General features: G+C 37.8%; 2 protein-coding genes across 13 annotated transcripts; one reads left to right on the top strand and one right to left on the bottom strand.

Annotated features, from left to right (window-relative positions):
- Positions 1-1,637: 1,637 nt before the first annotated feature.
- On the bottom strand, positions 1,638-16,148 carry LOC7479205 (protein CHROMATIN REMODELING 4). 9 transcript variants are annotated; one of them, XM_024597690.2, is made up of 13 exons: positions 15,777-16,148; positions 15,506-15,592; positions 14,900-15,111; positions 13,990-14,319; positions 12,621-12,722; positions 11,725-12,495; positions 11,050-11,157; positions 8,155-10,929; positions 7,264-7,418; positions 5,868-5,982; positions 4,875-4,957; positions 3,917-4,586; positions 1,638-3,826 (listed from the first exon to the last, which is right to left on the bottom strand). In XM_024597690.2, the coding sequence occupies exons 4-13, from the start codon at positions 14,197-14,199 to the stop codon at positions 1,826-1,828; spliced, it is 6,990 nt and encodes a 2,329-aa protein (XP_024453458.2). In that variant the 5' UTR covers positions 14,200-14,319; positions 14,900-15,111; positions 15,506-15,592; positions 15,777-16,148; the 3' UTR covers positions 1,638-1,825. The 9 variants fall into 9 exon arrangements, with proteins under 9 accessions (XP_024453458.2, XP_024453459.2, XP_024453454.2 ...); XM_024597691.2 differs by lacking the exon at positions 14,900-15,111 and adding an exon at positions 14,405-14,485; XM_024597686.2 differs by lacking the exon at positions 14,900-15,111.
- A 1,367-nt stretch (positions 16,149-17,515) lies between these two features.
- On the top strand, positions 17,516-25,841 carry LOC7479203 (uncharacterized). Of its 4 annotated transcripts, XM_052451815.1 has the most exons (10): positions 17,516-17,682; positions 18,822-21,336; positions 21,580-22,199; positions 22,297-22,377; positions 23,281-23,433; positions 24,156-24,319; positions 24,414-24,561; positions 24,717-24,839; positions 25,062-25,149; positions 25,451-25,841. In XM_052451815.1, the coding sequence occupies exons 2-10, from the start codon at positions 18,936-18,938 to the stop codon at positions 25,627-25,629; spliced, it is 3,957 nt and encodes a 1,318-aa protein (XP_052307775.1). In that variant the 5' UTR covers positions 17,516-17,682; positions 18,822-18,935; the 3' UTR covers positions 25,630-25,841. The 4 variants fall into 4 exon arrangements, with proteins under 4 accessions (XP_052307775.1, XP_024453632.2, XP_024453634.2 ...); XM_024597864.2 differs by having other exon boundaries at positions 18,822-22,199; XM_024597865.2 differs by lacking the exon at positions 17,516-17,682 and adding an exon at positions 17,690-17,838 and having other exon boundaries at positions 18,822-22,199.
- Positions 25,842-27,347: the final 1,506 nt, after the last annotated feature.

Here is a 27,347-nt window from a genome sequence, read left to right as displayed (position 1 = left end):
TAACACCACCGCTACTCTAGATACAAAATGGCGCAAATGTTGCTCCTTTGGTGGTCAAAAACCACCACCAAGACTGGTGGTGTTGATACCATTGCCACCACCAGTAAGACCGTTGAAAATATTGGCAGTACACAAAATTGTTTTTGTGGGTGTCTAACAAAGCTTTTGAAGAAGCTAAAGAAGAGAGGAAGAGTGATACGCGCTGCCGCTGCAAGTAGGCAATCTTCATTCCAGTGCCGGTATGATCCATTGAGTTATTCTCTCAATTTTGATACAAGTGGGCATGATGAAGATTACTACCACTTCTGTGCTTTCACGTCAAGGTTTGTGGCCAACCCATCAAGAAGCAGGATCAGTACTGCATCCTCTTCTTCAAGAATACTAGGGGCCACTTCTCACTAGAATAAACTAACGCTGTTTAGTCCCATGTTTTGTTGTCTTGTTTTGGTTTCTTTTGTTTTTTGGAAGTTAACTTGTCTTAGGCTTTAGTCGCTTCTGATGGAGCATCGTGTGTACATTCAATGGAGGATCTGATCTGATCGCATCTTAAGTTTTATTCTTCTAGGTAAAGAGAGTTAGTTATTATCCACGGAAGAGAGAAGCTAGCTAGCTAGCTAGCCTCAAATGGGTAGGGGCTTTACTGTACTTTTATGCGGTATTTACCCACAATACTAATTTGATAGAGCGGTGCTTTTTTTTATATATATTTCTTCAGCAGCTGAGCTTTCATGTGAAGTGATGGATACAGGAGAAGAGGAAAACTATGGTGAAATTGAGGAGTAGGTGCTGTATAATTAATCAAAATCCAAAACTATTTCTGTAATGATAAAAAGTTCGCTTTCTTAATCTTCTAGTTGGGTAGTTGTACCCAAAATTACCGCACAAGAAGATGCTATTATACGTGATGATGCAACAGGTATATGCGATCACAGCCATAGGTCCATGGTGAAAAGCCTGAAAGTTAGCTTCCTTGTCAGCTAGACGTAGAGATTCAAAGGGCATCGGGAATGTCAAGGACCATATTTGTTTTTAGGGGGGCTGTGTACTCATGTGCAAGGTGAGCTACCATCTCCAAAGCAGAATTATTGTTAGGTGTATGAAGTAGGTTATCTGGGGAGACAAAAATCCGTGATTATTGGTAGGCATAATCATGATTTTACATAATTAAAAACACAAGACTGCGTCCTTCTAAACCTTTTTTTCTAAAAAAATAAAATAAAAGAAGGTATACAGGTATGAAGAAGACTCATGATCCGTTGCATTTGACCATCATTGAATTTGTCATCAAGGTTTCTATTCTAGTAAAACAAGGATAATTTTTCGCTTTCTGGTCTCTAGCAGGGGGAATGAAATGATGCGTCCCCAGTCTTGCAAAGAAATGGTGTTTCAACGCTCACACGCAATCTTCAACAGGACAAGAAGTGTTACTGCTTAAAGCCACTTCAAGAATTCAACTACATTAGAGTTACAGGTTCGACGGAGACACCATGTTTAAATTTTAAATGATGGATAGATGGGCCCAAGAACAGAGAGAGGAGATTTATGATTTACTTTACGTTGTCGCGATGCAATCCACCCGATTCTTTTCAATGGGTGGGAGGAAAACAACCCCTAGATTTGGAAGCAAGTTTGACAGATGCAGCAATACCAGCAGGGGAAACTATATATTTCATTCTCTTGCAATAACTTAAAACAAGATGTCCTAAATGATCCTATATATGCTAGTTCATCACTCATCGAGTCATGCCTACAAAAAATTGAGCACTTAACTGGAGAGCCTGCATCAAAGAATAATGATGTTCCATATTTCAATCCCATACCTTAACTACGGTTCATGATCACTCAAAGGATGATCTGATACAGTTCCCTCAGAAGATATGTCCTCTACATCAGGCTTTTTTATTGGAGAAAAATCTGACTCGGTCTTGCTTGAATCACCACTATCAGGTTGGTCTGGTCTCTTCTCTGGAAGCATGCTCTGCACCTGAGGTGGCAACCGCTCTGTATCCGAAGCAACTTGTGAATCTGACATTCCAACTTGGTCAGGAGATTTTCGCATGGGCACTTTACTTTCATGGATGCTTGAACTTGTTGTACCAGAACCAGAGGTTAAATGTGGGCCTGGAGCAACACAGGATGCCACCAATTGAAGAACTTCAGGAGAGGGGGATAATCCCATGGTTGTTTTCTTCTGTACGTTTAAATAAGCAGATGAAGTCAATGAATTCATCTTGCTTAAACTAGGAAGAGGCAGGTTAAGGTCAGACTCATTCCATGGGCGGCCTGAAGTTTCAGGAACTAACGGTGGAGGGATAGAGGTGGAAGCAACATTACAGCCATGGATGCCGTATCTAAAATCCTGGGTACTTCCCCCGGTATCTAGGGGGAACTGCCTGAACATATGTGACCTCCGCTTCTTTTTCTTCCTCAAAATCCATCTTGGATCCTTTGGTTGGGAGGGAGGTGGACCGGGAATAACAAATGGAGGAATTGTTGGTTGATTTTCTCCATATAGTACACGAACTGATTGTGCTATTGCTGATACAGTGGGTGGCAGCTCAGGTTCAGGCGGTTTAACAGGGGCAGTAACAGCTTCCCGAAGCCAATGAGGCAACTTGTTAGAGGAACTGCTTCCAACTACCTCTTTACCCTTTGAATTTATTGGATTCAGGAATTTACTTGGGTGCAAGAACAAACCTGAATTGCTTAATTCACCAATTCCCACATTATTCTGGGAATCCCGCGATATGTGTACTGATTTATCCAGAAGACTAGGCAATTTTCCGTACTTCATGGTTTCATATTCTTCCTCTCTTCGCTGTAAATCAAAGCTGGTTGAGGAATTCAAACCAAGAGTAGCCAAGTTGCTTGCTCCAAAAGAACTGAGCAGAAATGGCTTTTCAGAGGAAACATGCAAAGAAGGTCCCGCTGAAGAATCTCCAACAAAATTCGCCTGCAGTTCATCTGGATTCCAAGTTGGAATTGGGCTAAAATGCTCATTCCGCAAACTAAGTTGATCCAATGGCTCAAAATGTGGCAGGCTAGAAGACAGATCACCAAAACCCAATTTCATGTCTGTCAGATGCGATTGAAACTTTGACGGTCTGCTTCCATGCAAAGCCCGTGTCATCATTCCCTCAGGAATGCTGGGAAACAAGGATGATTTGGAGGACTTTGTTGCCTTCAGCGTCTTTAGCAATGGGAAAGCAGACCCGTCCAAAAACTTGAGTTGCTCCTCCTCCCACCTAACTGCTAAATCTTCTGAAGTTTTGTACTTCGAGAATTTTAACCTGGGGTCTCTAAGCATGGCATCCCAATTACCCCTTCCATATCTCCGAACACCAACCCAAAGGAAATCAAGTTCATCCTCAGACCAGACATCTACTTTTGATTTCTTACTGTACAAGCTACTGGATCCAGAGCCAGTCCTCATTATTATGTTCTCAAGTACCTTTCTGTGGTTTTCAGGAAATGATGGAAAAGAGGATGGCATCTGACCCAAACCCAGTGTGGGAGGAACCTCCTTCTCCAGCTGATTATATCTTATTGCATCTTGAGGGTGAAATTTCAAATTGGGCAACAATGGCATTGCTGGAAGGTCTCTCATAGAGTCATTTACAGCTTCAAGTCTTCTCCCCAGGGACAAGCTGGGTAGTAAGTCATGGTGTGTACTAGGTATGCTCTTGGAAGGAAGTGGGAATCTGGGCAGCAATTTCTCATCAAAAGGCAAGTTTGGCAGTGACATCTTTTCCTGAAAACCAGCAAAACTGGAACTGGAACCTTCCAAACGATCAGAATCTTTCCCATGTGATATAGGTGGTGGACACTGCAAATATTATAAAATATGTGCACATAAGTAAATAGGTCAGTTTTATTTAGAGATTAACAAAGTCAACAAAGTGTGAGAGAGACAGACAAAGAATACCGGACTAAACGGGTGCCAACCATCTGATAAGTTATTTTTAAGACGTTGTTGCAAAACTTCAGCTGATGCATCTAGCAATTTTGGCTTGTCTGATGTAGTCTCCTGATGTTTTACATCCGTCTCAATTGATGTTCCAGAGCAAGGAGGTAGACTAAATGGAAATTCTGGCCCAGTCACTGGCTTGCTTTGTCGACCCTTGGATCTTGAAGAGTTTTTGTGCAACAAATCCAATTGGTTGGCGTTGGGAGCACAGAGTCCTAGAACTGGTAACAGGTTGTTGGAAAGAAGCAAGTTTGCATTGCCTGTGCCCTGATTTTGGTGAGCTGGAAGTTTTGTGTCAGAGGGGTGTCCAAGAGAGTTAATAGAAAGATCCAGATGACCTCTCAACTTATGATTAGATAGGTGGCCCGACTTTATGGTTGCATCGGCATTACTCCTTGTTGCATCTGGCTGAGTGAACTCATAATCCTCCAAGTCAATCACAAAAGACTTTTTCTCCCTGCCTTGTTGAGCAAACTCCACTGCCTGATTCCCATCCGTGTTGTTGGCAGGAAGACAATGAGGAACCAACTCAGGTATAGGAGGCCCCTCATTAGGATGAAATACTTCAATTGAATTCCGCTGAGCAAGGCGTTCTTTTTGTCTAGCACGAAGCTTAGCACTGCTCAAAGAAAAGTAAATTGAAACGAATGATGTCAACTATTTTTCTAAATCTTATTTTCCTCATAGTTAACTGTGTCCAAGTAGCATGACATTTTCCACATGTTTCAAGAATATGATGTCCTACGATTCTAATTTATTTTTTTGATTGGTAAGATATCAGAATAATCTTAACTCGAGGTCCAATTTGACCCCATACCTATACTTTACATTACAGCAGCTAGAATGTTGTTGTTGATGATGATGAGTCGAGGGCAATGGGTTTCTTGGGTGAAGAAATTTAACTTACTATTTTGCCTTTAGAACTCTTCCAGCTGGTGTATATTCCCGCTCAGGCTCCACTTCTGGTTCCCGGTCCTCTTCACCACCACTCTGCATTTAAAATTGAACTTGATAGTTGAAACTATGACTAAGTATAATCAAAAGAAGAAAAGGAAAGGAAAGAAAAGAAGAGAACAACTATGACAACAAATGAAACTATGACTAACTATAATCAAAAGAAGAAAAGGAAAGGAAAGAAAAGAAGATAATAACTATGACAACAAACGAATTGTGCTTGGTGGAAAACATGAAAGGTTACATTTTTGAGAGATCTGCTGAATCATTGAAAAGACAAGTAGCAAGTAAATCAAAAGTGTACTCCGGTTGAAAAAAATAAATATTTACGAGCCTAGGTTTTTAATAAAAACAAAAAATTTTATGTAAAATAAATCTTACTCCATGCAGCTTCAAGCTGGACGCACTAGAAATATGAGAAGGAAGCAAAAGGAAAGACAGTTGAAAGGAGTGACACCAAGAGTAAACTGGAGAGAAGGAAATAAAACTGAACTGAGCATGTGCATTGGCTTGCAATAAACAATCAAAGACCAAAATGGTAACCAAGGTTCATCTCTCACTGCATGAGGTTAGCACTGCAATCTTCAGCGAAAACCATAGACATAAGAAGCTACTCCATTCTACCAATCTCCATAGTTTCAGACCATTTCCAATTTTTTGGGATAATAATGAATGTTTTTCCATCAAATGTTGAGGCAGAGGATGAGGGAAAGGGAAAAGGAAGCGGTTCAGTTTGTTTGGAATACTAATCCGAAGTTTTGGAAGAGATATAATAATGTAGGCATGCATAAACACTATAGAAAAAGGAAAAGAAGGGGAAAGCTAAATCAGCCTATGGCCCAATAAAAAATCACATGTGAACTAAGAGACCATTCTGGTCCAACCTTCATTGGCAACATAATAGACCAGCTTTGTATTCATTACACTTGGAAGCAAATAGAAGTACCTCACTCAATGTTTCGTTTGGGTGCGGAGCATAAGCTTCCCTGTAAGAGACAGCTTTCCTCAAGCGTTTCCCTCGACCAAGAGCAGCTTCCTCCTCGGTTTGATACTTCTCCCATCTAAAACCCAGTAAAACAAACAGGAAACTTAAATAAGCATTCCCGTGAAATACATTTCACTAAACAGAATAACTGAGTAATGGTAATTTTATCTCATGAATCATTTGAATTATGCATGTGGTTATTAGGAAAAAGGGGGAATAAGAAACAAACATTAACATGTTGGAGAGTAATTATTTCAATCATTGCTTTTCAATGCGGGGAAAAAAAAAAAAAAACAGAGTGTCCCAGGAGAACAAAATAAGAATTGGAAAGTTATAATGTATTATTTCCCTAGTAAAGAAAGAGGAAGCTATGAAGTGAGAATGATAATAAAAAAGGAATTAAAGAAAAAGATTACTAGACACTGAGACTAAAACAAATTTTCATATAATTTTAATCATAACTCTTTGTAGATGTTAAACCATGTGAAGAAAAAAAAAACCATCACTAAAATTCAATTCTATTATAACCCCGTGGAACCTTGACTGTCAGGGTAACTTGACTTTACTCTTCTAGAACAATAACCAAAATAACAAAATAACTATGACAAAGAGAGATAAATGGCCAAATTACAAGACTTTTAAGGATCTACTGGACACTTTTCCATGTAAAGGACTTCAAACTGGATGGGTGTGGGTGTCCATAATTTATATGTGGACTTCTACAACAGAAAGCAGTATCCAAGGTCAAACATGGTCAAATCAATTCACTGTACAAACAGTAATTCCTAGAACACAAAACTACTTCAGGTGTCGCAAAATCACCAGAAACAAAAAAATTTGAAATCACTGCAATTCTTAATTGAAGTTGCTATATAATAACAAGGCCACTAGCAGTTCAGGATAACATCACCACACATGAACAGCCGGGATGTCTACCTATAAATATACTCTACTGGACTGAACCCTCCCTTTGACCAATTGACCAAATGAATTGTTAATAGACTGTATTATTAATATAAACCCAATCAATGCACCTCAATTTGACTGTTTTAACAAGTCTTTCGATCAAATAAATCAAGCAACAGACTGACTGGTTCCAGAAAATGGTTCATAGCGGCGCGGATGGATAACTAGTTGAGTCATAAGATACAGATTATTTTTTTTTAAGAATGAGTGACAAGACAACAATAACATGAAGGGAATTGCATGTTTAAAATTTTCCAGAGTCGCTAAAAAAATCATGAGTATATAGTTCAATCATGGTGAAACGATACATTTGCCAACACAGCCTGTTCACTTTTCCATGTGTTATAGAATAAAATTCAGACAAAGTACAACCACAGGTAAATCTCCTTACCTTACACGCAAAAGCCTGTCCCATTCACTTTCTTCAGTGACATTTATCACATTCTCCTCTTTCCTTTCAGGATTTTGTCCACAGGTATCATCAACCACAACTGGCGATTCAGCTCCCCCTTGCTCTTCTGTTGTTTCATCATTCCATTCCAAGGACTGCTTAGAAAAAAGCAGAGAGATTATTAATCAAAACCAGCAGTAAACATAATTTTGTTTGTGGTAGTCCTCTTTAGAATTAATCATTAAAGATGCAACATTCTGGAAAAGATTAAGATAAATAAAAGAACCAGGAAAATCCACACAGCAACCAAAAAGGCAATAATAAGACAATCCAAAGAATATATTCAGAAACATTTTGAAACCAAAAGAAAGTCTCATCAAATAGCTATTTTAAGGAATAAATTTTTCAGAGGCTGAAAAAAAGAACAAGGAAAGTTTAAACAAAACCAAGCCAAACTAAGAAAAGAAATATACAGACTCCTAGGGGCCACTCGCCTTCAAATAACTTGGTCACATGTTTTCATCATACATGGGGCAAGATGCAACAAACAGTTGCAACAGAAAACAGTAAGGCCTGGGAAATATGGTTGTTAATTTCTACAAGGGAAAGCCTAACTTTTACTCAAAGTAAATTTACAACCGTTTGTAGCATCAGAATATTGCCCAGAGCATCTAACTCGACAAATTCCAATTTAAATAAATAAACTGGGGTTTTGGTAGATGCACCAAGGCACCAAGAAATGATATTTCAACCAAAGATTCTGATGAAGCAAAAGTCGTATTCCAGTAAAATAGTAAAAAATAAGCATGTCACCTGTAAGAGCAAAACGTGAGTACTTTTGACGTAGGAACAAATGAACAGATCAAAGTAACAACCAAATCACACACTCACCTTTACTGAGCCAAGCATATCATTCTCAAAATCTCCTTCAGCAGCATCAGTTGTTGCAAACTGGAGGTTTGAGCGGTCAAGTAACTTTGATATTGCATTTTCATCCCACACAATCTTGTTGCCACAATCTGTACATTTATCCTGATACACATCCCCAAGGCCACCACCCCTCTTCCTCTGCTTTTGCTCCAGATCTGCTATTGCATCATCTTTATCTTTGTTGATATTATTCTCACTGTTATCTTTCCCATTCATGCTTGAAGAATCACTAAAAAGTTCTTCAGTTCCCCATCGTAGAATATCTTCCACTTCTTTCTGAGACCCAGACTTATTCACAAAGAGCTGATCAAGCACTAGTTTCTTTCTAGCAAGTTGCAAGATGCGCTCTTCAACACTGGCACGAACAACAAGCCTGTACACCAGAAGTCTTTTGGATTGCCCAATTCGATGTGCTCGATTCATAGCTTGGATATCAGAATGTGGGTTGAAATCGGAATCATAAATAATGACAGTGTCAGCGGATGCTAAATTGATTCCAAGGCCACATGAGCGCGTCGACAACAGGAAAACAAATCGACTTTTATCTTGGTTAAATCTTGCAATTGCTGTCTGGCGATCAGAGACTGATACAGAACCATCCACTCTCTCATATGTTTTAGGGCCGAACTCTATGTTCAAATAATCCTCAAGGATATCAAGAAGCTTGGTCATTTGTGAAAAAATTAGAACTCTATGCCCTTCCTTGTATAAGATCTTGAGCATGGAATGCAGCAGAGTCAGCTTGGCCGAAGCTTTTATTCGCATTTCATGAAGAAATTCTAATGACCCAGAATCAGGCTCAGTACCTGGTATGAGATATGGATGATTGCAAATTTTTCTCAGCTGCATCACAATGTTTAGCATCGATTGTTGTGCAACTCCTTTCCCAATGTTTCGTAACATTTGATAATTCTTCGTTAGCATTGCTCGGTAATATTCAGCTTGGATAGAAGACAACTCAACAGGAACTATTCGTTCCGTCTTGGGGGGGATATTTTGCATAGCATCCTTTTTAAGCCTTCTTAACATATGTGGTGCAACAAGTTTCTTCAGTTCTTCCACTTTTTCAGTCGTTGTGAGATCATTAAATTTCTCCTCAAAGGAAGATAAAGAGGGGAATGAAGCTGGCTGTAAGAAATTGAGCAAATTATACATCTCACCAATGTTATTCTGAAGAGGGGTACCAGTCAAAAGAACACGGTGTTGGAAAGAGAACGTATTGAGCAAATTGAACAGCTTGCTCCCTGAATTCTTAAGTCTATGGCCCTCATCAACTACAAGAACTTCCCAAGGAACTCCACGCAAATAAGTGGAATCTGCAAGAACCATTTCATAAGTAGTTAAAAGAACATTAAATTTGTAGGAAGTGGTTTTCTTATTCATCTCATTGGGATTACTAGCATGCCATTCATACTGGCGAATCATGGCCCTTGCTTTTGCACACCCATGGTACTCCACAACATTTAAGTTGGGAGCCCACAGTGCAAACTCAGAGAGCCAGTTAGGCATTGTCGAAAGTGGAACCAAGACCAAGCAGGGAAGAGAAACTTTGAGCTCAAAATACAAAGATGAAATAAAAGCACAAGCAGATACTGTTTTTCCCAGCCCCATCTCATCAGCAAGTATCACATTTTTGGATCTATGCCAACACTTCCGCAACCAATTCAATGCCTCGAGCTGGTGAGGGAACAAGGAGCCTCCTTTTAGCTCCTCTGGTTGCTCCACCAGAGTAGCAATTTCATTTTGCAGACCATCACACCTCCCTTTCCGTAGACCATCCCTTGCAGAATCTTTTTCCAACGCCCGGTGTTCAAGTTGATCAAACTGATTGATCAGATGAACTGATTTTTTGAGAATAGGATCGTCCACACTTTCCCAAGTGCATTCGTCATAAGGAAGACCAGTCCATTTTACAAAAGCTTCCCTGCTGCCCTCAGAACCACGGAGAGCAATTACCCGCTGGGGCTGCTTCCACTTCTCCTCACAGATATTTATCACAGTATTTCCATACTTAGCCTTATAATTCTCTAGTTTTCTCTTCGCAAGAACTTTTAGCTGGGATTCTGAAATCCAACTGTTATGTATATGAGACCTCCCCACCCACTTAACTAGGAATTCATAAACAGTTGTCCCTTTGTTCACGCATATTGGTTCTTCCATGGTAGGCTTCAGTACTTTATTTTCACCACCACAAGTTTTGATTTCCACATCTTCTTTTCTGTCTTTGATTTTAGAAGAGACATGCGTTTCACAAACTTCAGAAATTTGAACCCTAGAGCCTTTCAAACAAAAATCAGTGGTTTCTTCAATCACAGGATTTTCATGTCTTTTCGCTGTTACTTCTGTCGTTATTGCAGATTCATCTTGATCCGTACCACTTATGCCTCCAGAACCTGAATCCTTTCCATCCTTCCCTAGTAAATCCTTGTTGTTCCCTCCTTTACAGTCTTTGCTTGCAGATCTTCTGTATACACGTATTGTGTCCACTCTGATGTCATTCCTCACACTTACATCCTTCTCAGAACTTTCAATAATGTCAGGATGACCCTCGACATGATTTTCAGCAATCCCCGCATCTGAATCCACATCACAAACAGCTTTTACCTCTAGGTGTCCATTTTCAAACTCTGGAATAAGCAATTCATCAGAAAGCTGGTCATTTTTGGTAATCTGAAATGTAACACATGACGAGCTTGTATTATCACCTTGAATCCGACAGCCCAATACCCGATCAACCTGTAATGTGGATATAAATCATATTGTATGAATTCAAGTATTTCAAGTAGAAAGCATTCGTCTATATCTAAGAGATTAATAGAAGAAAGCCTACAAATTTTCTGGATATAGCTGATTCACCTGCTGAAGTTCGGTCATGATAATATCTTCACATTTCTGGGTTTCTTCCACATGAACCTCTGCTTTATATGACTCTTCTAATGTTTGTGCAACTTCCACGGGATTCTTCTGATGAAATAAATAAATTTACTCATAATAATCATAACACCAAACATAGGCATGCAACAGCAATAAATGACAATGATGCTGAGAATGACAAGAGGAACAGTACTGACATGTAAGAAGATGACAATGATTGTAAAGTACTGATCTTGAGTAAGGGATATATGTTTGGGCTGATTGCATCATTTATTGATTTTGCTAGTGTGAAGCCTAAATCCAAGATAGATGGAGGTTCTATGAGCACACGGTGGTGGAGAGAAATAATCTGCCCACGGTAGATGGTGCCAGTAGGAACACCGCCAACAACAAACTACTGTGCCAGCTTGCATGTAACATCAATAATGCAAAACCAGACAGATGAAGTGGTATATTGTTACAGTGCTAACAACTAATTAAGAGTGAGAATTTAATGTAGCAATAACCAGTGACATGTGGTAAGCACATAATGACCTAAGGTACAGGCACATAGTCATACTTACCAACCGTTATTGTTACTATCTTGTATTTTATGCTTGATGAAATATCCACATAACTATAAAGGGAAAATGAAAAATAATAGTAAAAAAAAATTACCTCATCCTTCTGCAAATTTAAGTTCTTGAGTTCAACATCTTCTGCTGACAAAAATACAGAAACCTCATGATTAACAGCTTTCTGTTTCTGGTTCGATTTATGAGTCCCAGAACTTGCAGTATTGGTTTTGGATCTATGTTTTTTGGAAGTGCGTTTTCCCTTGTTGGTCCTGTGCTTCTTAAAACTGATCACACTACAGCCTTCAAGCTTTCTTTTCCTGTTCTCAGAGGTTGCACCAATTGCAAGAACAATTTTCTTTCTTGGAGATCCATTATCGCAAGACAAGACAAGCTTCTCACCAGAACATTCATTATTTGGCTCGGATTCAGTAAGTTTAGAACGAGACAAAAGTTCGTCAGCAAGGGAAATTGATTTCTTCCCTGCTGATGACTCCTTTGGAGATGCAGGAGGTTTCTTTTCATCAATGTTCACATGCAATGAAGTGCCATCTACAGAACCAAGAGCAGATGGATCACTTGGCTTGGAGCTAGAAGATACATATAACAAGGAATCTGGGTCTTTTTCCACGGATTTGGATCCTACTGTTAGAACAGATTTCCCTTTGCAGGAGGACCTTCGCTTGGAGACAATGGAGCTTCCAAAAAGAGCAGATACTTTGTCAGCGACTGATGACTTTACTCCAGTCCTAGAATTTGTAGTGACAACTTTTGTTCTTGCACGTTTTGAAATGGAACCCAGTGGGTTAATGGACTTCAGCGGGTCACTTTTTTTAGAGCACTTTGGGCATTGCCATTTTCCCATTGGAATGCGCTTCAGAACATGAATAAAAAAGAATTAAAAATATGAGGGAACAGTCATTGATATCATCAAATATGGCAGGACGGAAAAACAGAAAGAAAATCATCAGCATGCAGCTTCAATACAACTGAAAATACCTTTAGAGGTGGATCAAGGCACTGTAGATGATACACCCGGGGACAGCTATCACAGCACAACAAGTTGCCACCAAGATCACATATTACACATTCATAGTAATACTGGAAGGCAAAGTTTATTAAAAGGTAACAAGGAGTTAGTAAATGCAAGCACATACCCAAGACACTCAACTCCAAATAGTTATAAAGATGAGTAGCTTGCTGAAACAACAAAATTAACCACGGAAATAAGTTATGAACAGAGGGAATAGCATATCAAATGAACTTTGTTGGCATGTGATTTTAACTTGCGATCTAGAATCCTAATGGTATCATCAAAAATATAGACAAGGGGGAGAGAGGGATTGTGAACACCAGCTACACGCCTCTGCCACATAAAGAGATCAAAAAACTTCCCACATTGTTCTTGTGCCACCATCCATAGACAAGTTACTCGCTAAAACAACCAGAAAGCTTGCGTCGTATTTAGGTTTGGAACGCCCCATGTTAAAATTTATAATTCCAGGAAAGGCTCCAGAAAAATGAGAAGAAGATCCTTAGATTATTGTTCTGCTCAAAGACATCAATTATGTTCAACTGCAAAAAAGACTAAGCTAGAAAAGGTTCTTCAAAACACTTACTAACAGTTTCCTTAATTTGATTGGAATCAATGAGATGGGGGGATTTTAACCTGAAACTTCTTCTGGTAAAACCTAGAACTAAAATTTAAAGGAAAGCATTGGTGATGTATCAAGTAAATATTTTCACATCAGGGGGGTCTTCCTGTCATGATCTCAACAGAGCATTTCATGAGGATCATTGCTTTTTACAGAACACACTCTACAGCCAAATTTTAGCCCTGATAGGGATGTACAGGATTTCTTTTACTTCCTGTGCTATTTTATGTTACCAATGTCCCGTTTCAGTAATAAATATTTAATTTAAAGCCATGATGAAATGATATTTTCAATTCTCAAAGAAAAGGAAGAACTGACTAATTAAAATGTCCAATTGAAGCTCCATCAGGCTTTATATGGAAGAAAGTCCCATTCATAAAAAGGAATTGGTTCCAAACACATAGGACTGTCAAGCCACATGGATGTTTTTGTAAGACAAATTGGATCCAGATGATGATCATAAACAGCCATGCAACTGAGCATAGAAGAAGAAACCCAAAACATGAGACAAAGATAATATAATTAAAATGTGCTCCATAAATTATCAGAAAAGGTTTTATTATTCAAAACCGATGATAAGTAAACTGCCTGTTCAATTAAAATCAGAGCAAAAATGTGTTCATAAACCATCTATCAAGGATTTTATGCTATACTTTTGAGCTGAAGAAACATCAATCCAACAGAATGCTACATAGAACAAAAGGATAACTCACCCCATCATTTCCTTTCTTCTTGGATGTAGATAGATCAGAACTTAGTTCACTCTTTGGCCTGCGTTTAGCAGCAGAAGTATTCCTTGGAGACTCCAGGTTATCTTCTTTACTAGTAGAAACAACTCGTCCATATAGAATCTTTTTTCGTTTTCGCTTCAAGACCCAGTTTCTGCTTATCATTTTGCTACTTGTTGAGCCGTTATCCTTCATCTTTTAATCCTTTGTTTTACATTTGCCAGAAGCATCCCCACAACGCATGCCATGCATCAGATAGGAAGTAGCATCAAAGCTCCAAAAGAGCAATTTAAGCCACTACAAATCCTCAGCATCCTGTTGAACATTTATAAAGGAACTCCAATAAGAAAATAGCAACATTGGATAACAACAAATTAGAATGAACCAAATGGTGACTAACTTTAATACTGCCTAGTGGCTTTGACAGCATCCACATATAGAAGTACAAGACATAATCAGTGTTCAGTACAGATAATCAGACCTTGTCAAATCCAACAGAAAAAAAAAAGTTAAAATTGCATGATATCTCAAACAAAAGCAGCACAAAGCAACAAGCACTTCACAAGGTTTTGACTTCAAATTGGCTAATCACCACAATTATCTACGTCTATCACGTCAAAGAACTCATGTTATTATTTCCTCTCAGCGAAAGGTAACATTCTGCAATTTAGGAAAGGATATGATACCAGATCATCAAAAAGTTAAGTCCTACACTAAGTAATAATTGCAAGGGGGTGCATCTTCTCGCTAAACTAGCGAAATCAAGTCGCGTAGATGAAAATCCAAAATTAGCATTTCACACTAAAGTTTAACCCATCAGATTAGTTTCGGTAAAGTAAAAGACTCAAATTGCAGAAATGATCCCAATGCAAGTATTACAATGACAACAACCCACCTCCGGACTCAAAGCACAACCAACCAAAACCACTGACTTGATTAATCACCAACTACCTATTTGTTGACCTCGTAGCAGGAGATTGACAGACATTTGCTACAATTCGCAATACCAAATTGGAATTGGCTCCAACAAATACATACAAGCTTCACAGAGACCAAAAGCCAACCACTGCACTAGTACAGTACAGCTGAAGCAAGCCACCACAATCTCTGTAGTGAAATCAATTAGCTTTTCAGACTTAAGCAATCAAAACCATGAAATGTCAAACGAAACAACAAATAGAGTGCCAAAATTGAAGAATCCAAACATAAGGAACTTGACCAAGCACATGCATTCACTCAAAACCAAAAACCCCCCATTCCATCAACTATTCGATGAAACCACATTCTTTTCAAAACCCATGTACCAAATAACTCCATATCACCAAACAATTCGGCAGCAATCAATAAAACAAACACGAACTCCAAAATCAAGCAATAAAAACATCAAAACAGCTAGGAAATTAGCTCAAACTACATAATATCGAAACCACTCGTAGAATTAACCCAACAACCAACTTCAAACAAAGAAATAAGAAGTACCCAGATAAGAAAACAAGCTCACCAATCTTTGTTGTGGATCAAAAACCAATCTTTGCTGTCTAATGTCCTCAGAAATTGACGGGTTAAGCAAGATACACACTATAGAAAGCTGGAGGGATTAGGGCTTGGAAGTTAAGGAGAGAAAGGTATGAGATGCGAGAGAGAGAGAGAGAGAGAGAGAGAAAGGCTAAGACACAAATAGCAAAACAACATTAAAATAATAAAAAGCCCCCACCACCACTCTCTTTATATATACAATCAATACATTTAGAGAGAGAAAGAGAGAAGGATACGGTTTCGCCGGGGTCATAGGACGGGGTTACACTCTGACATTTCAGCGCATGAGAGAGACAGTGAAAGCTAGCAAAAGCCCGTCAAATTGCACCTACCCAATTATATATTGCCACGTGTCTCAAGCTGGGTTCATGTTCCCAAAAATTTTCCTTCCTTTCCTTTTTCTCCTCATTTGATCTTGCGTGTCTTTCTAAATGTAACTCCAACGAGTCCCCTACTCCTCGTCCTCTCTCTCTCTCTGTGGTTGCGTTGCATTTTATAGAAAGAAAATGCAGAGAGAGAAGGAGGGAGAAGGTGAGGCTCAAATATTCATCGTTATTTTTTGCACACCGATTCGGAGGCACTAACCGCTGCTGCTGCCGCCACTAATTCTACCCAAACTTTCATAAAATGTCAGCATAATATACAAGCTCATGTTTTTTATCCCCATGATGTTAGTGTTTATCGATTGTATATGTATATACCTTTTTTCATTCCCCAAATATATATATATATATATATATATATATATATAAAGATATAATTTTCTACCATTTTGTACTAACATCCCATGTATACCAATAGTTTCTTGGATTTCTTTTACTTTTTTATTTTTGAATCTGAATTTTTCTTTGATGTTGTTGGTATTCAGATCATTTAGCTCGAACACAATTTAGAATATTCATCATTAGGCACTTGTATATTTTCTCTCTCTCTTTATGGTGTTGTTTCTGCTTACAATATATGCTTATTTCTACCATTACCTATCAATACATCCATATATATATATATATACATACATATATATATATATACATATATATATATATATATAATGTGATATGATTTTACATTTTTACTACAACAGTGGAGTGCACGTGATTTCTTCTAATGGAACATGACATGACTACATTGGATGATTCACCACGTCTGTCTGCGTAACGTGGACATGTTAGTTATTTTCTTTGAATGGAACTGGATTTTAGTAATCTTGTGTGTGGATTCAAATAACTTTTTTATTTTAAAATTTTTATTTTTTATATCATTATATCAAAACAACTCAAAATATCAAGAAAAAAAATCATAAATTTTTAAAAATAAACACCGCCTTCATTTAGTGAAATCTTTATTAATAAACAACTGGCCCCCACTAGTTATTAATACTATGGTAGAGCCCAGTCATGTTGAAATCTTTATTTGTTGCGAAGAACAACAGTTCACTGGATCTTCTGGGTCGTTCCGGGAGGAGAGATCATTTCCCATTATCTGAAAATTGGAATACAGTTACTGCTATAATAAAAACAAAAATAAAAATAAAAATAATCCTGAAATACTAACATCAATGAAAACAAAAAATCTCTATCACCAACAAGCTTTTAAGTGGGACCCTTCACAACTAAGCATAACATAACACGATGGATGACAGATGATTGCTTTGTGCAAGGCATGTACTCAGTTTTTTAAAATGTCTTTTATTTGAAATTATTTTAAAATAATATTTTTTAAAATTTTAGATTTATTTTTTATATTAATAGGATTTAAAAATATAAAAAACATTTATTTAAATTTAAAAATTTATTTAATTTTAAACAAAAAAACACAGAACAGAATAAGAAACTAGAACGTAATTGACACGCGTGTGTTTTTCATTTATCTCTCCGTAAATACCGCTTTTTTTAAGATAAAAATCACCATTACACCGTTGCCCCCTAAAATATATATTATTAAAAAAAGGCCAAATAAAAATTGACAGATCTACTTCATTTACCCACACAAATGATAGAATAAAACCTATAATAATAATAATAGAAAGGATAAAAACAAGAACATTCTATATTTATACGCACAAAAATCAAGAGAGAAAGAAAGAAAAACAGAGTCTGGCTGTTTCCTAAGCTGACTTACTGTCTTTGCTTCTATTTTCTGGTACTCCCTCTTATTTCTTCACTTCTCATCGACTCTCTTTTTTGGCTAAAAGTTTATCTTTTAGTTTAAAAGTTTTGATCTTTCTTATTTGTTCAAGCTGTGATCGTGATTAGTTTATAATAATTGTGTTCACGTATTACTATTAATTCTTTTTGGGTAAGTTGAGGTGTAATCAGTGTGAGTTTTGGGTTTTTGAGTGGGATTTTTATGTGGGTTATATTTGGTATTGATTTAGGTTTTTTAAGAGTTTAAAGTTTACTTCTTTGAGCTTGATTTCAATTTGCAAGTCGTTGTTAGGGTTTGATGTTGTTTTGTCTTTGTTAATTTCCGAAGTCACCCGATTATAATTTTTCAGTCCTTATGTTGTGATCAAGTTTTTTCAAGTAGATTTAAATAATTTAGTTCTCTAATTATGGTTTTTTTCTTTAGACTTTTTTTTTTCTGGGTAAAAATTGTATATACTTGTCCATCTGGGATTTCCTTTTTTTCTTAGTATGATTGATATATATTGAGTTGTGTCTTTAAAAGACTGTACCAACACAGTTACTGTCTGCAGTTATATTTGTTTTTTAAAGGCAATTTCTCATTAGCATCACTTAATTAATTCATGGGGCATTGAGTTGTGGTGTTTCAGTGGTAGCTACGATGATTCTTGAATGTAACTGATAGTTTTCTATTTGTTTGGCCACCAAGAAAGACAAGGAAAAGTAACCACATCTAAAGTTTTCAGTATCAGGTCTTCTTTGCCAAAGACATGGAAATGAAGCACCTGATAATCTTATGACCTATAAGCTCAACACAATTTTTTTAGGCAGATCCATCTCTGTCGTAAGGCATGCATATTTGTATTCTTTCTGTGAAAATTAATCCCCTTATTTCTTTCTTTAAGTGGGTGGATCTATCTATTCCATGTGACTTTGTGCAACTCTACCATCAACGGGGGGGCTTTCCTGTAAAATTTACTGACCTTTGATAGCAAATAATCCCTTGATCATGTGTTTGTTTCTATTTGAAATGCTCTTAAGTTTTCTGTCTTGTTGCACCAAATATCTTCTTTTCCTAAAGATTGCTCATACTAGGTGTTTGCTTTCGAATTACCCATGTAATTCTCATTGCCAAGATCTTATTTCCCATTTCAGGTTTTCTCCTGCTAAGATGTCATTTTCCAAGCAAAGCTTGTGGTTGGCCATATGAGTGTTTCTGTACTGATATGGCATTATTGGCATCTTGCCTTGCTGGTGCAGTTGATTTAAATGGACAGGAATCTGGGAAAAAGCATGGTAGATCAACAGAAAAACTATGAACAAATTCAATCCAATAACATGGAAGCTAGAAATGAAGGGAAGGGGTCTGTAAACCAAAGATTTTTCCATGATCCATCAGCTAATATTAATACTAACATGCGACCTCCTGACTACAACATGTCAATGGGAGCTAGGCCTGTGCTAAATTACTCCATTCAGACTGGTGAGGAATTCGCTCTTGAATTTATGCGGGAGAGGGTGAACCCCAGGCAACAGTTCTTTCCAAGTGCTCGCATTGATCCTAATAGTTCAACTGGCTATGTTGGACTGGAGGGTGTGTTGGGAATATCCCATATGGGTTCTGAAAGTGGGGCTGACATCTCTATGATTAGCTCGGTTGAAAAAGCTCGGAACCAGGAGTCTGACAGGAAGGGGTCCTCTGTTAATGAAGATCAAAGTTATTATGACCCTGTCCCATCAGTACCGCGAACCTCACCGAGAAATGACAGCAGTCGAGGAATTCATGGTTATCCATCTTCAGGAGCTTCTGATAGTTCATCAACAAAGTTGAAGTTTCTCTGCAGCTTTGGTGGTACAATTTTGCCTCGTCCGAGTGATGGAAAGCTGAGATATGTTGGGGGCGAAACGCGCATTATCCGAATAAGCAAAAATATTTCTTGGCAGGAGCTTATGCAGAAAACAGTGGCAATTTACAATCAATCTCACACTATAAAATATCAGCTTCCTGGTGAAGATCTGGATGCGTTGGTTTCTGTATCCTGTGATGAGGATCTTCAGAACATGATGGAAGAATGCAATGTATCAGAAGATGGGGGGTCAAAGAAGCCTAGGATGTTCCTTTTTTCTTGCAATGATCTAGAGGACTCCCAGTTTGGCCTAGGAAGTGGAGAGGGTGAGAATTCTGAGATTCAATATGTAGTTGCTGTAAATGGTATGGACTTGGGTTCAAGGAAGAACTCAATGAATCTGGCAAGTGCATCTGGGAACAATTTGGATGAGTTGCTCTGTCTTAATGTTGAGAGGGAAAGCGGTCGAGTTGCAGCTGAATTCACTGGCAGTAATGTCCCGTCTTCAGCTGTTAATATGCTGCCATCAACAATTCAATCTTCTCAACCAGTGCCGATGATTTCATCTAGTGCCCAAGAATCTAATTCACAACCTTACCATGGCCAGAAAATGCACCGTGGAGATAATAGCCAGCGCCCAGCATCATCCATGCAACCTATTGAGAGCTTCTCCCATGTGGATAGAAAGGGCATCAATCCATTGCCGGTCCCAATTCAATTTGGTTTTGATTCTCATCTTCCTGACCATGCAACAGTTGGGGAAAATTTAGTGGGAGTGCCTTTCCATGTGTATCCTCCAACACAACAGGGGGTTTTGGGAGAAGAGAAACTGTATAGTGGCATTCATGTGCAAAATGCAGAAGTGTCTGTAAAGGATACAAAACTCAAAAGAGATAGCTCAGGAAAGAAAATAAATGAACCTGAGAAAGTTAAAACTATGGATAAGGAGGCAGCTAAAAAGGAATTCAAAATGAAGCGGGATGATTCATTCCAGAAGCTTAATGAAACTTTTAAAATTCGGGCAGTGGAAAATGATACTGTTTCCTTGCATCCACATGATAGTTCTGCTCCAAATTACACTTCTAGAGAAGAAGTATCGGTTGCCAATTCAATGCAAGAAGTAGGATCACCACTGCAGCTCATGAAAACTAATAAAGGGCCCCAAGAAGCTGTACTCAGTTCGATGCCCACTGAAGCTGTGACTGAAGGGATAAAAAATAACAGGGATGACCATTTCCATTCATCTGGTGATCCATTTGCCCCAGGATATGGGGGTTCTGAGGCTGATCCAACAGATTTTAGCTATCCTGAACCATCTGTGGTTTCTCATCGGGTTTTTCATTCTGAGCGAATTCCCAGGGAGCAGGCAGAATTAAATCGCTTGTCAAAATCTGATGATTCTTTTGATCCTCAGATTCTAATAACTCAAGCACGTTCTGGTTCTCAACCAGTTATAGAATCGATTGATAAGTTGCATGAAGGAAATGTGGCTTCCCAGACTGACCAGCCCCGCACATCTGCAAGATCGCGTTATGCAAATCCCCAGACTGTTGAAGATGGACTCGCACAGTTTGAAAAGTATAAAGAATTTGCTGATAACATCAGTAAAGTAAATCCCAATATTGCTCAAGGTCTAGGGTCAAACGTGCAGAAATCTGAATTGAGACGTGTTGTTTTTAATCCAGTGGATGATTATGAAGGTTCCCAGGTTAAAGGTAACTACACTGATCGCTCTATCAATGATAACAAAGCAGTTGGGTTGACACATTCCACAGCAAGTCAGGGAACTTCTAGTAAGCACCCAGAAGATCCTGCTTTGGGGCCTCAAGAGTTTGAAAGAACTGATATTGGTGCTGACAATAACAATGGGAACAACACTAAGGTGAGTGTGCAGCCTCTGGCATGGACAGAGAGCCCAGTTAGAGCTGTTTCTCAAGGGGAGCCCAGCTTTGGTGTTGGCACTCCTGAGCAGAAAGACATACGAATCGATATAAATGACCGGTTTCCTCCTGATTTCCTGTCTGATATTTTCTCCAAAGCGAAAATCCATGAGACTGGTTTGGGGCCTCAAGAGTTTGAAAGAACTGATTTTGGTGCTGACAATAACAATGGGAACAACACCAAGGTGAGTGTGCAGCCTCTGGCATGGACAGGAAGCCCAGTTAGAGCTGTTTCTCAAGGGGAGCCCAGCATTGGTGTTGGCGCTCCTGAGCAGAAAGACATATGTATTGATATAAATGACCGGTTTCCTCATGATTTCCTGTCTGATAGTTTCTCAAAAGCGAAAACCCATGAGACTGGGGTCAGTCCAGTGCATGTTGATGGAGTGGGCTTGAGCTTGAACATGGAGAATCATGACCCAAAACGCCGGTCTTACTTTCAGAATTTGGCTCAAGATCAGTCTGCCAGCAAAGTTTTTTCCCTTATAGACCAAGACCATCTGAGTTATTCATCCTCGCTTACAAATGTTGAAGGAGGGGCTCCCATAGATTATAGTTATCCACCCTTAAAGTCTGATGGAGTTGGCTTGCCTCACATTGAGGAAGATGTTCGGCAAGAGACATCTGGTGTTGTTGGACCGAACACCATGGATTCCCATGCAGATTATGGTCATTTTGAGCTGAAAGGCATTGAGAGTGCGTGGTTGGATGGGATGAATGCTAGAATACCTGAATCAGAGTATGAGGTACATTGATGGGTTTTTCTATTTCATCTGTTTGATAATCCGTGTCTTAACCCTCTTGCTATTGTTTCACTACACCTGATTTTCTTATTACCGTCAGGGTGGCAAGTTGGACATTCGAAACATTGGCACACATCTTGTCGATCTTTCTCTAGGAGAGTTTGATATTAGCACCTTGCAGGTGATTTCTTTCAGTGTGATGTTGTTGTTTAACTATGGCTGTGTGTGACGGAAGCTGAAAATTTTGTTTGTTGCAGACTCAAATTGCATTGTATAAGATTATCGTTTGGAAATTCTCGTATGTGAAAATATCATTAGTTTAGACAAGTTATTGTTCTAATAGAACAGGATAGTATTGATACAGCATTGAAGGACTGAAAAATGCACAACTTGTATCTAGAATCTGCTCTGATGTCTTTTGCAGAAACCATAAGAAATGAAAAGGAGAAAAGGAGTATTATAGTCAGTGAGAAATGGACTGTTTCAGACCATCTATTCCCCTCCAGGAGGGCAAGATCCATGGCCAATAATTCAACCCACTGGAGGGGTGGTTTTTGCAGTGGCAAATGTGAAGTAAAACAGGTTGTGTTTCCTTGACACTGCTTCGTTCACTGCAGTGGATATAAGTAACATGATGTTGACAACATTAACACTGATAATGTTTGGCTAGAGAATGCTGGTGTTAGGGAAACACAACATTCTTTAGTCAAACATCACTGTTTTGTTCCACAGTGCTGTGCATGTAAAATTCATTTCAGGAAGTCCAACTCTGTTTAAAATGTGGAAACAAAATATATGAAACAATATGATGTCACATGCTCATGGGGAATGGCTTGGCATGTCAAGACATTCTTGTTGAATGACCTGGTGGATTTCATTTCTTGCTATTTGTTTCACTTTTTGGCACCTGAAGTACATATTGGGACATCTAGTAACATGCTATTAGTCATACATTATATGGGCTATTAGTCATGCATTATATGGGACATTTTCTAAGACTCGCTACTTTCATTAGTGTTGGATATGTTCAGTCAATGTCATTGAGGATTTCTTTTATCTGTGTAAATTTTCTCTCTTGTCACAGATCATAAAAAATGAGGACCTGGAAGAGCTGAGAGAATTGGGGTCTGGCACATTTGGTACTGTTTATCATGGAAAATGGAGGGGTACAGATGTTGCCATTAAGCGAATAAAAAAGAGCTGCTTCACCGGCCGCACATCAGAACAAGAAAGATTGGTGAGCTTATGTTCATTCTAGTGATTCTTTTAATGAACAATTTAGCTTGAAAATAATTGACATGTATGTGTGATAGCATCTAGCATACCAGGAATATCAATGAGCCTGGAAATTTCTCAAGGTACCCTTTTTAAGCTTCTAGAACTATTTCTTAGGTCAAGATCCCTTTTACGAACTGGAATTGAAGAATTAGTAAATTTGTTCCGCCCAAAATGATTATGAACTTATAATTTATACTCTAATAACCGAGTCTATTCCATGGTTATAAGATCTTTTCATACCAGAATAGGCTTGTATATGTTCTCATTATGAGAAAAGGTCATCAGAGCATCTCTGAATAAAGTCTGTTTACATTACATATGGATCCTTTCATTGTTACATTTCCTTTAGGATTAGGAGATTTAAAACATTGGTGAGCTTACTATTATTCTAGTGATCTTTTTAAATGAACAATGAAACATGTAAATAGTTGACTTGTAAATAAGAAAAATTTAAGGCAGTTGTTAAACCTTATTTTGCATCCCAGGTCAAATTTGGGCTAGAAGGCTGGAATGTGGTACATTTCAGATACTTTGAATGCCTTAACTTCTGGATTGTCTAGGTGCTGTTCTAGGGTTTCAGTAACCTTTAGTTAACCAAAAAAAATTTTGGCACTACCTGTTAGAGGATATGTATTTGTTTTTCTTCATTCTGCATCTGTAACCAGTATTTTTATCTTTCAGACCACGGAGTTCTGGCGTGAAGCTGAAATTCTCTCAAAGCTTCACCACCCCAATGTTGTTGCATTTTATGGAGTGGTGCAGGATGGACCAGGAGGAACACTAGCCACTGTGACAGAGTTCATGGTGAATGGCTCTCTTAGACATGTTTTACTTAGCAAGGACAGGTAAGATTTCTGTGTTGAAGGTCATTGTACTTGCACTACACAATTCACTCTGTTAACATTATTCTTGTTTAACTTAATCTTCATAAATGTATAGGCATCTTGATCATCGTAAGCGTCTGATTATTGCGATGGATGCAGCTTTTGGAATGGAATATTTGCATTCAAAGAACATTGTGCATTTTGATTTGAAATGTGACAACTTGCTTGTCAACCTGAAGGATCCTTTACGACCTATTTGCAAGGTAACTGTGGTACTGTTGCTGTGTGAGTGGATTCCATATATATGATAAATGTTACTTACTGCCAGTCCGATTTCTGAATTCTTATTTACTTAGCTGCTAGTTGGTCAAGCAAAACTAATGTTTAAGACATAACATAAATGCTTCTGTTTTTGCAGGTAGGTGATTTTGGTTTGTCAAAGATCAAAAGGAATACCTTGGTTACTGGTGGTGTAAGGGGAACTCTTCCATGGATGGCTCCAGAACTCCTGAATGGTAGCAGCAGTAAGGTTTCTGAAAAGGCAAGTAACGAATTTCTTGTTTGTTGTGAAAAATGCATGTTTACATCTCCATCAGATTTTGTCTGCCTTGATTTTATTTTTTCTTCTAACAATGCAAGTTATCTAGATGCTTATAGAATTACATGAAAGTTGGTAAATTGACTTTTGGCATATTGTTTCTTTTGGTCAAATAACAACAGTGATTATGCAATTAATGCTCATAACCTCTTTGCTTATTGGCAGGTTGATGTGTTCTCTTTCGCCATTGTCTTATGGGAGATTCTCACTGGTGAAGAGCCTTATGCCAATATGCATTATGGTGCAATCATAGGTATGCATGAAACGTTTCAGTTACATAAGTGATACACTTTTGAAGCACCATAGCAGACAGCGTGCTGATATATTCCACGGGCGCTGATGCCTGGGCCTTCTATGTTCGTTACCTAATTTTTGCTGTTATTTTAGATTTTCTTAAGAGTTTAGGCGTATTGATTTCAGTGTTATAACCTCAAATATTCTATAAATTGGTGTTTGCTAATAAATAAATGTCACAACTTTTTATTGATACTGGAGTTGCTTCGTAGTTAATAAGTCTCTTCTTCGTTGTTTCTCTGTGTCCCTCTCCCCTGCAGGAGGCATAGTTAATAACACCTTGAGACCGCCTGTACCAAGCTTTTGTGACCCGGAATGGAGATTGCTAATGGAGCAGTGTTGGGCACCTGATCCCATGGCCCGTCCATCATTCACAGAGATCGCCAGGCGCTTACGTGCCATGTCAGACGCATGTCGAACTAAACAGATACCCAAGTAGCGATGCTTGCCAATTCCTTTGCTGTGTTTTTTAGCCCATTGTCATGAAATACAATCGCAAAGAGTTTATTTCGTAAAGGTTGTGTATATCTACAAGAGGAGGGAGAAGGGGCTCCCAATGTATGATTTTTGTGTTGTGCAGAAACTGGAAGAAGTGAACTTTATGTAAAGCTATTATTTTTGTCTATAGCATATACGAACTTCATATCAGAACTCTATAATAGTGTCTATACGCCCTTCATTCGGTTTGTACGGGAGGTGGAGCATTCTTATGGATCACTGTTGATTTTTTTTCCTCTTTTTTCCTGTTGCTTGCTGGTATGGCCTGCGTTAACAACTCATGGGGATTGATGAACCTAAAATTAATAGCCTTGAGTTCCCGGGCCTGATTTTTGGCAAAAAAACTAAAAAAGAACCCTTGTCCATCCATACATGCTATGTATGGTCCGAGACTCTACGCGCGATATAACTAGAAAACACCATTTGCCCGATCCTTGGAAAAATGGTAAATGAAACCTTCCTCGGAGAAGTTCATTTAGCTTAACTAGCATCGCCCCCTTTCATGTTCGAGCCTCGAAAACCATATTGTGTATAACTCCCAGCTCAGTGCATGATTGCCACTTGGCACTTGATGCCTGTACCTCATCAGGGGGGGGGCTTCAAGATGGTATCAGGACATGCTTTGTCCAGGCCTAATTCCTTAGTCACACATTTTCACACATCATGGAGTAACCTACCAAGATTAGGGTAATCATCTTGCATGATTATACTGTAAATTTTGCCTAATTCCTTATGGGAATTGGTGTAGAAATTTAATAATTGTAAATTCTAGAAACAGTGGCAAATTTGTAGTTTTTTTAAAAAAATAGAAAACAAATTTTTTTATTTTTTTCTCTATATACTTGACTTTTTTATTATTTTACACTTGATTTATTTATCATTTTTTATTTTTTTTTTTTTTGTTTTTTCATTATTTTTTTTATATTTTTTTTAAAATATTATTTTTTATTCTTTACATTTTGAATATTTATTGTTCTACATTTGATTTATTTATATTATTTTTTTATTTTTAATTTGTTTTTTAATCTTTTTGTTTTTACACTCTTTTTTAAAACAAATATTATACAAAGCCGAGGTCAAAATCATCACTGCACCATGAAGAGTCTACTCACAATCCACAATGCATGCACTAATCTTTTGTTAATTAAAAGTAGATTATTACCGATTAGATCAATTTTCTTTTAACATAAAAAAATTCATGTTTTGCTAATATTTTTTGTAAAAAAAAAATTAAATCATGTGAATGTTAGCTTGATATGATTCGGTTAATTTAATAAGTTCAAAAACAACCCAAACAATCAATAAAAAAAAAAGTTTGATTTAAAAAAAATCAAGATGATATTTAAAAAAAAACATATTGGATCGATCATAGTTAACTTGTTAATTTTATAACCCTAATCATGAGAGCATGATAACCCAATAGAAAGTAAATTGAAAGAATTTTTTAAGTTTAATTTTCAATTAACCTAATATTATATAATGGAATTGAAAATAAAATCAATTAAAAAAAATATAAAGACCATGGTTAACCTATATTAACTTTTCAAAATCACACTCTGAGTCATGAGATCAAGATAACACTATAGAAAGCAAATCAAAACAAATTATAAAACCAAATTCTCAATTAACCAAGTGTTGAAGGATACAATTTAAAAAAAA

This window comes from Populus trichocarpa, chromosome 3 (assembly GCF_000002775.5).
Source record: "Populus trichocarpa isolate Nisqually-1 chromosome 3, P.trichocarpa_v4.1, whole genome shotgun sequence".
Taxonomy (NCBI): domain Eukaryota; kingdom Viridiplantae; phylum Streptophyta; class Magnoliopsida; order Malpighiales; family Salicaceae; genus Populus; species Populus trichocarpa.
Note: the sequence above shows the minus strand (reverse complement) of the source record. Positions and strands in the feature narration are given on the sequence as shown.

Excerpts from the sequence above, each read along its gene's own strand:
- LOC7479205 (XM_024597690.2), bottom strand. The coding sequence starts at position 14,199 with ATGAAGGATAACGGCTCAACAAGTAGCAAAATGATAAGCAGAAACTGG. Across the intron at positions 11,158-11,724 it reads TAAATTTGCAGAAGGATGAG|AAGAATCCCGTGGAAGTTGC; the intron begins GTAATTTTTTTT and ends TTATTTCATCAG. Across the intron at positions 5,983-7,263 it reads GACAGGCTTTTGCGTGTAAG|ATGGGAGAAGTATCAAACCG; the intron begins GTAAGGAGATTT and ends ACTGGGTTTTAG.
- LOC7479203 (XM_024597864.2), top strand. The coding sequence starts at position 18,936 with ATGGACAGGAATCTGGGAAAAAGCATGGTAGATCAACAGAAAAACTAT. Across the intron at positions 24,840-25,061 it reads GCAGTAAGGTTTCTGAAAAG|GTTGATGTGTTCTCTTTCGC; the intron begins GCAAGTAACGAA and ends GCTTATTGGCAG. Across the intron at positions 25,150-25,450 it reads GCATTATGGTGCAATCATAG|GAGGCATAGTTAATAACACC; the intron begins GTATGCATGAAA and ends TCTCCCCTGCAG.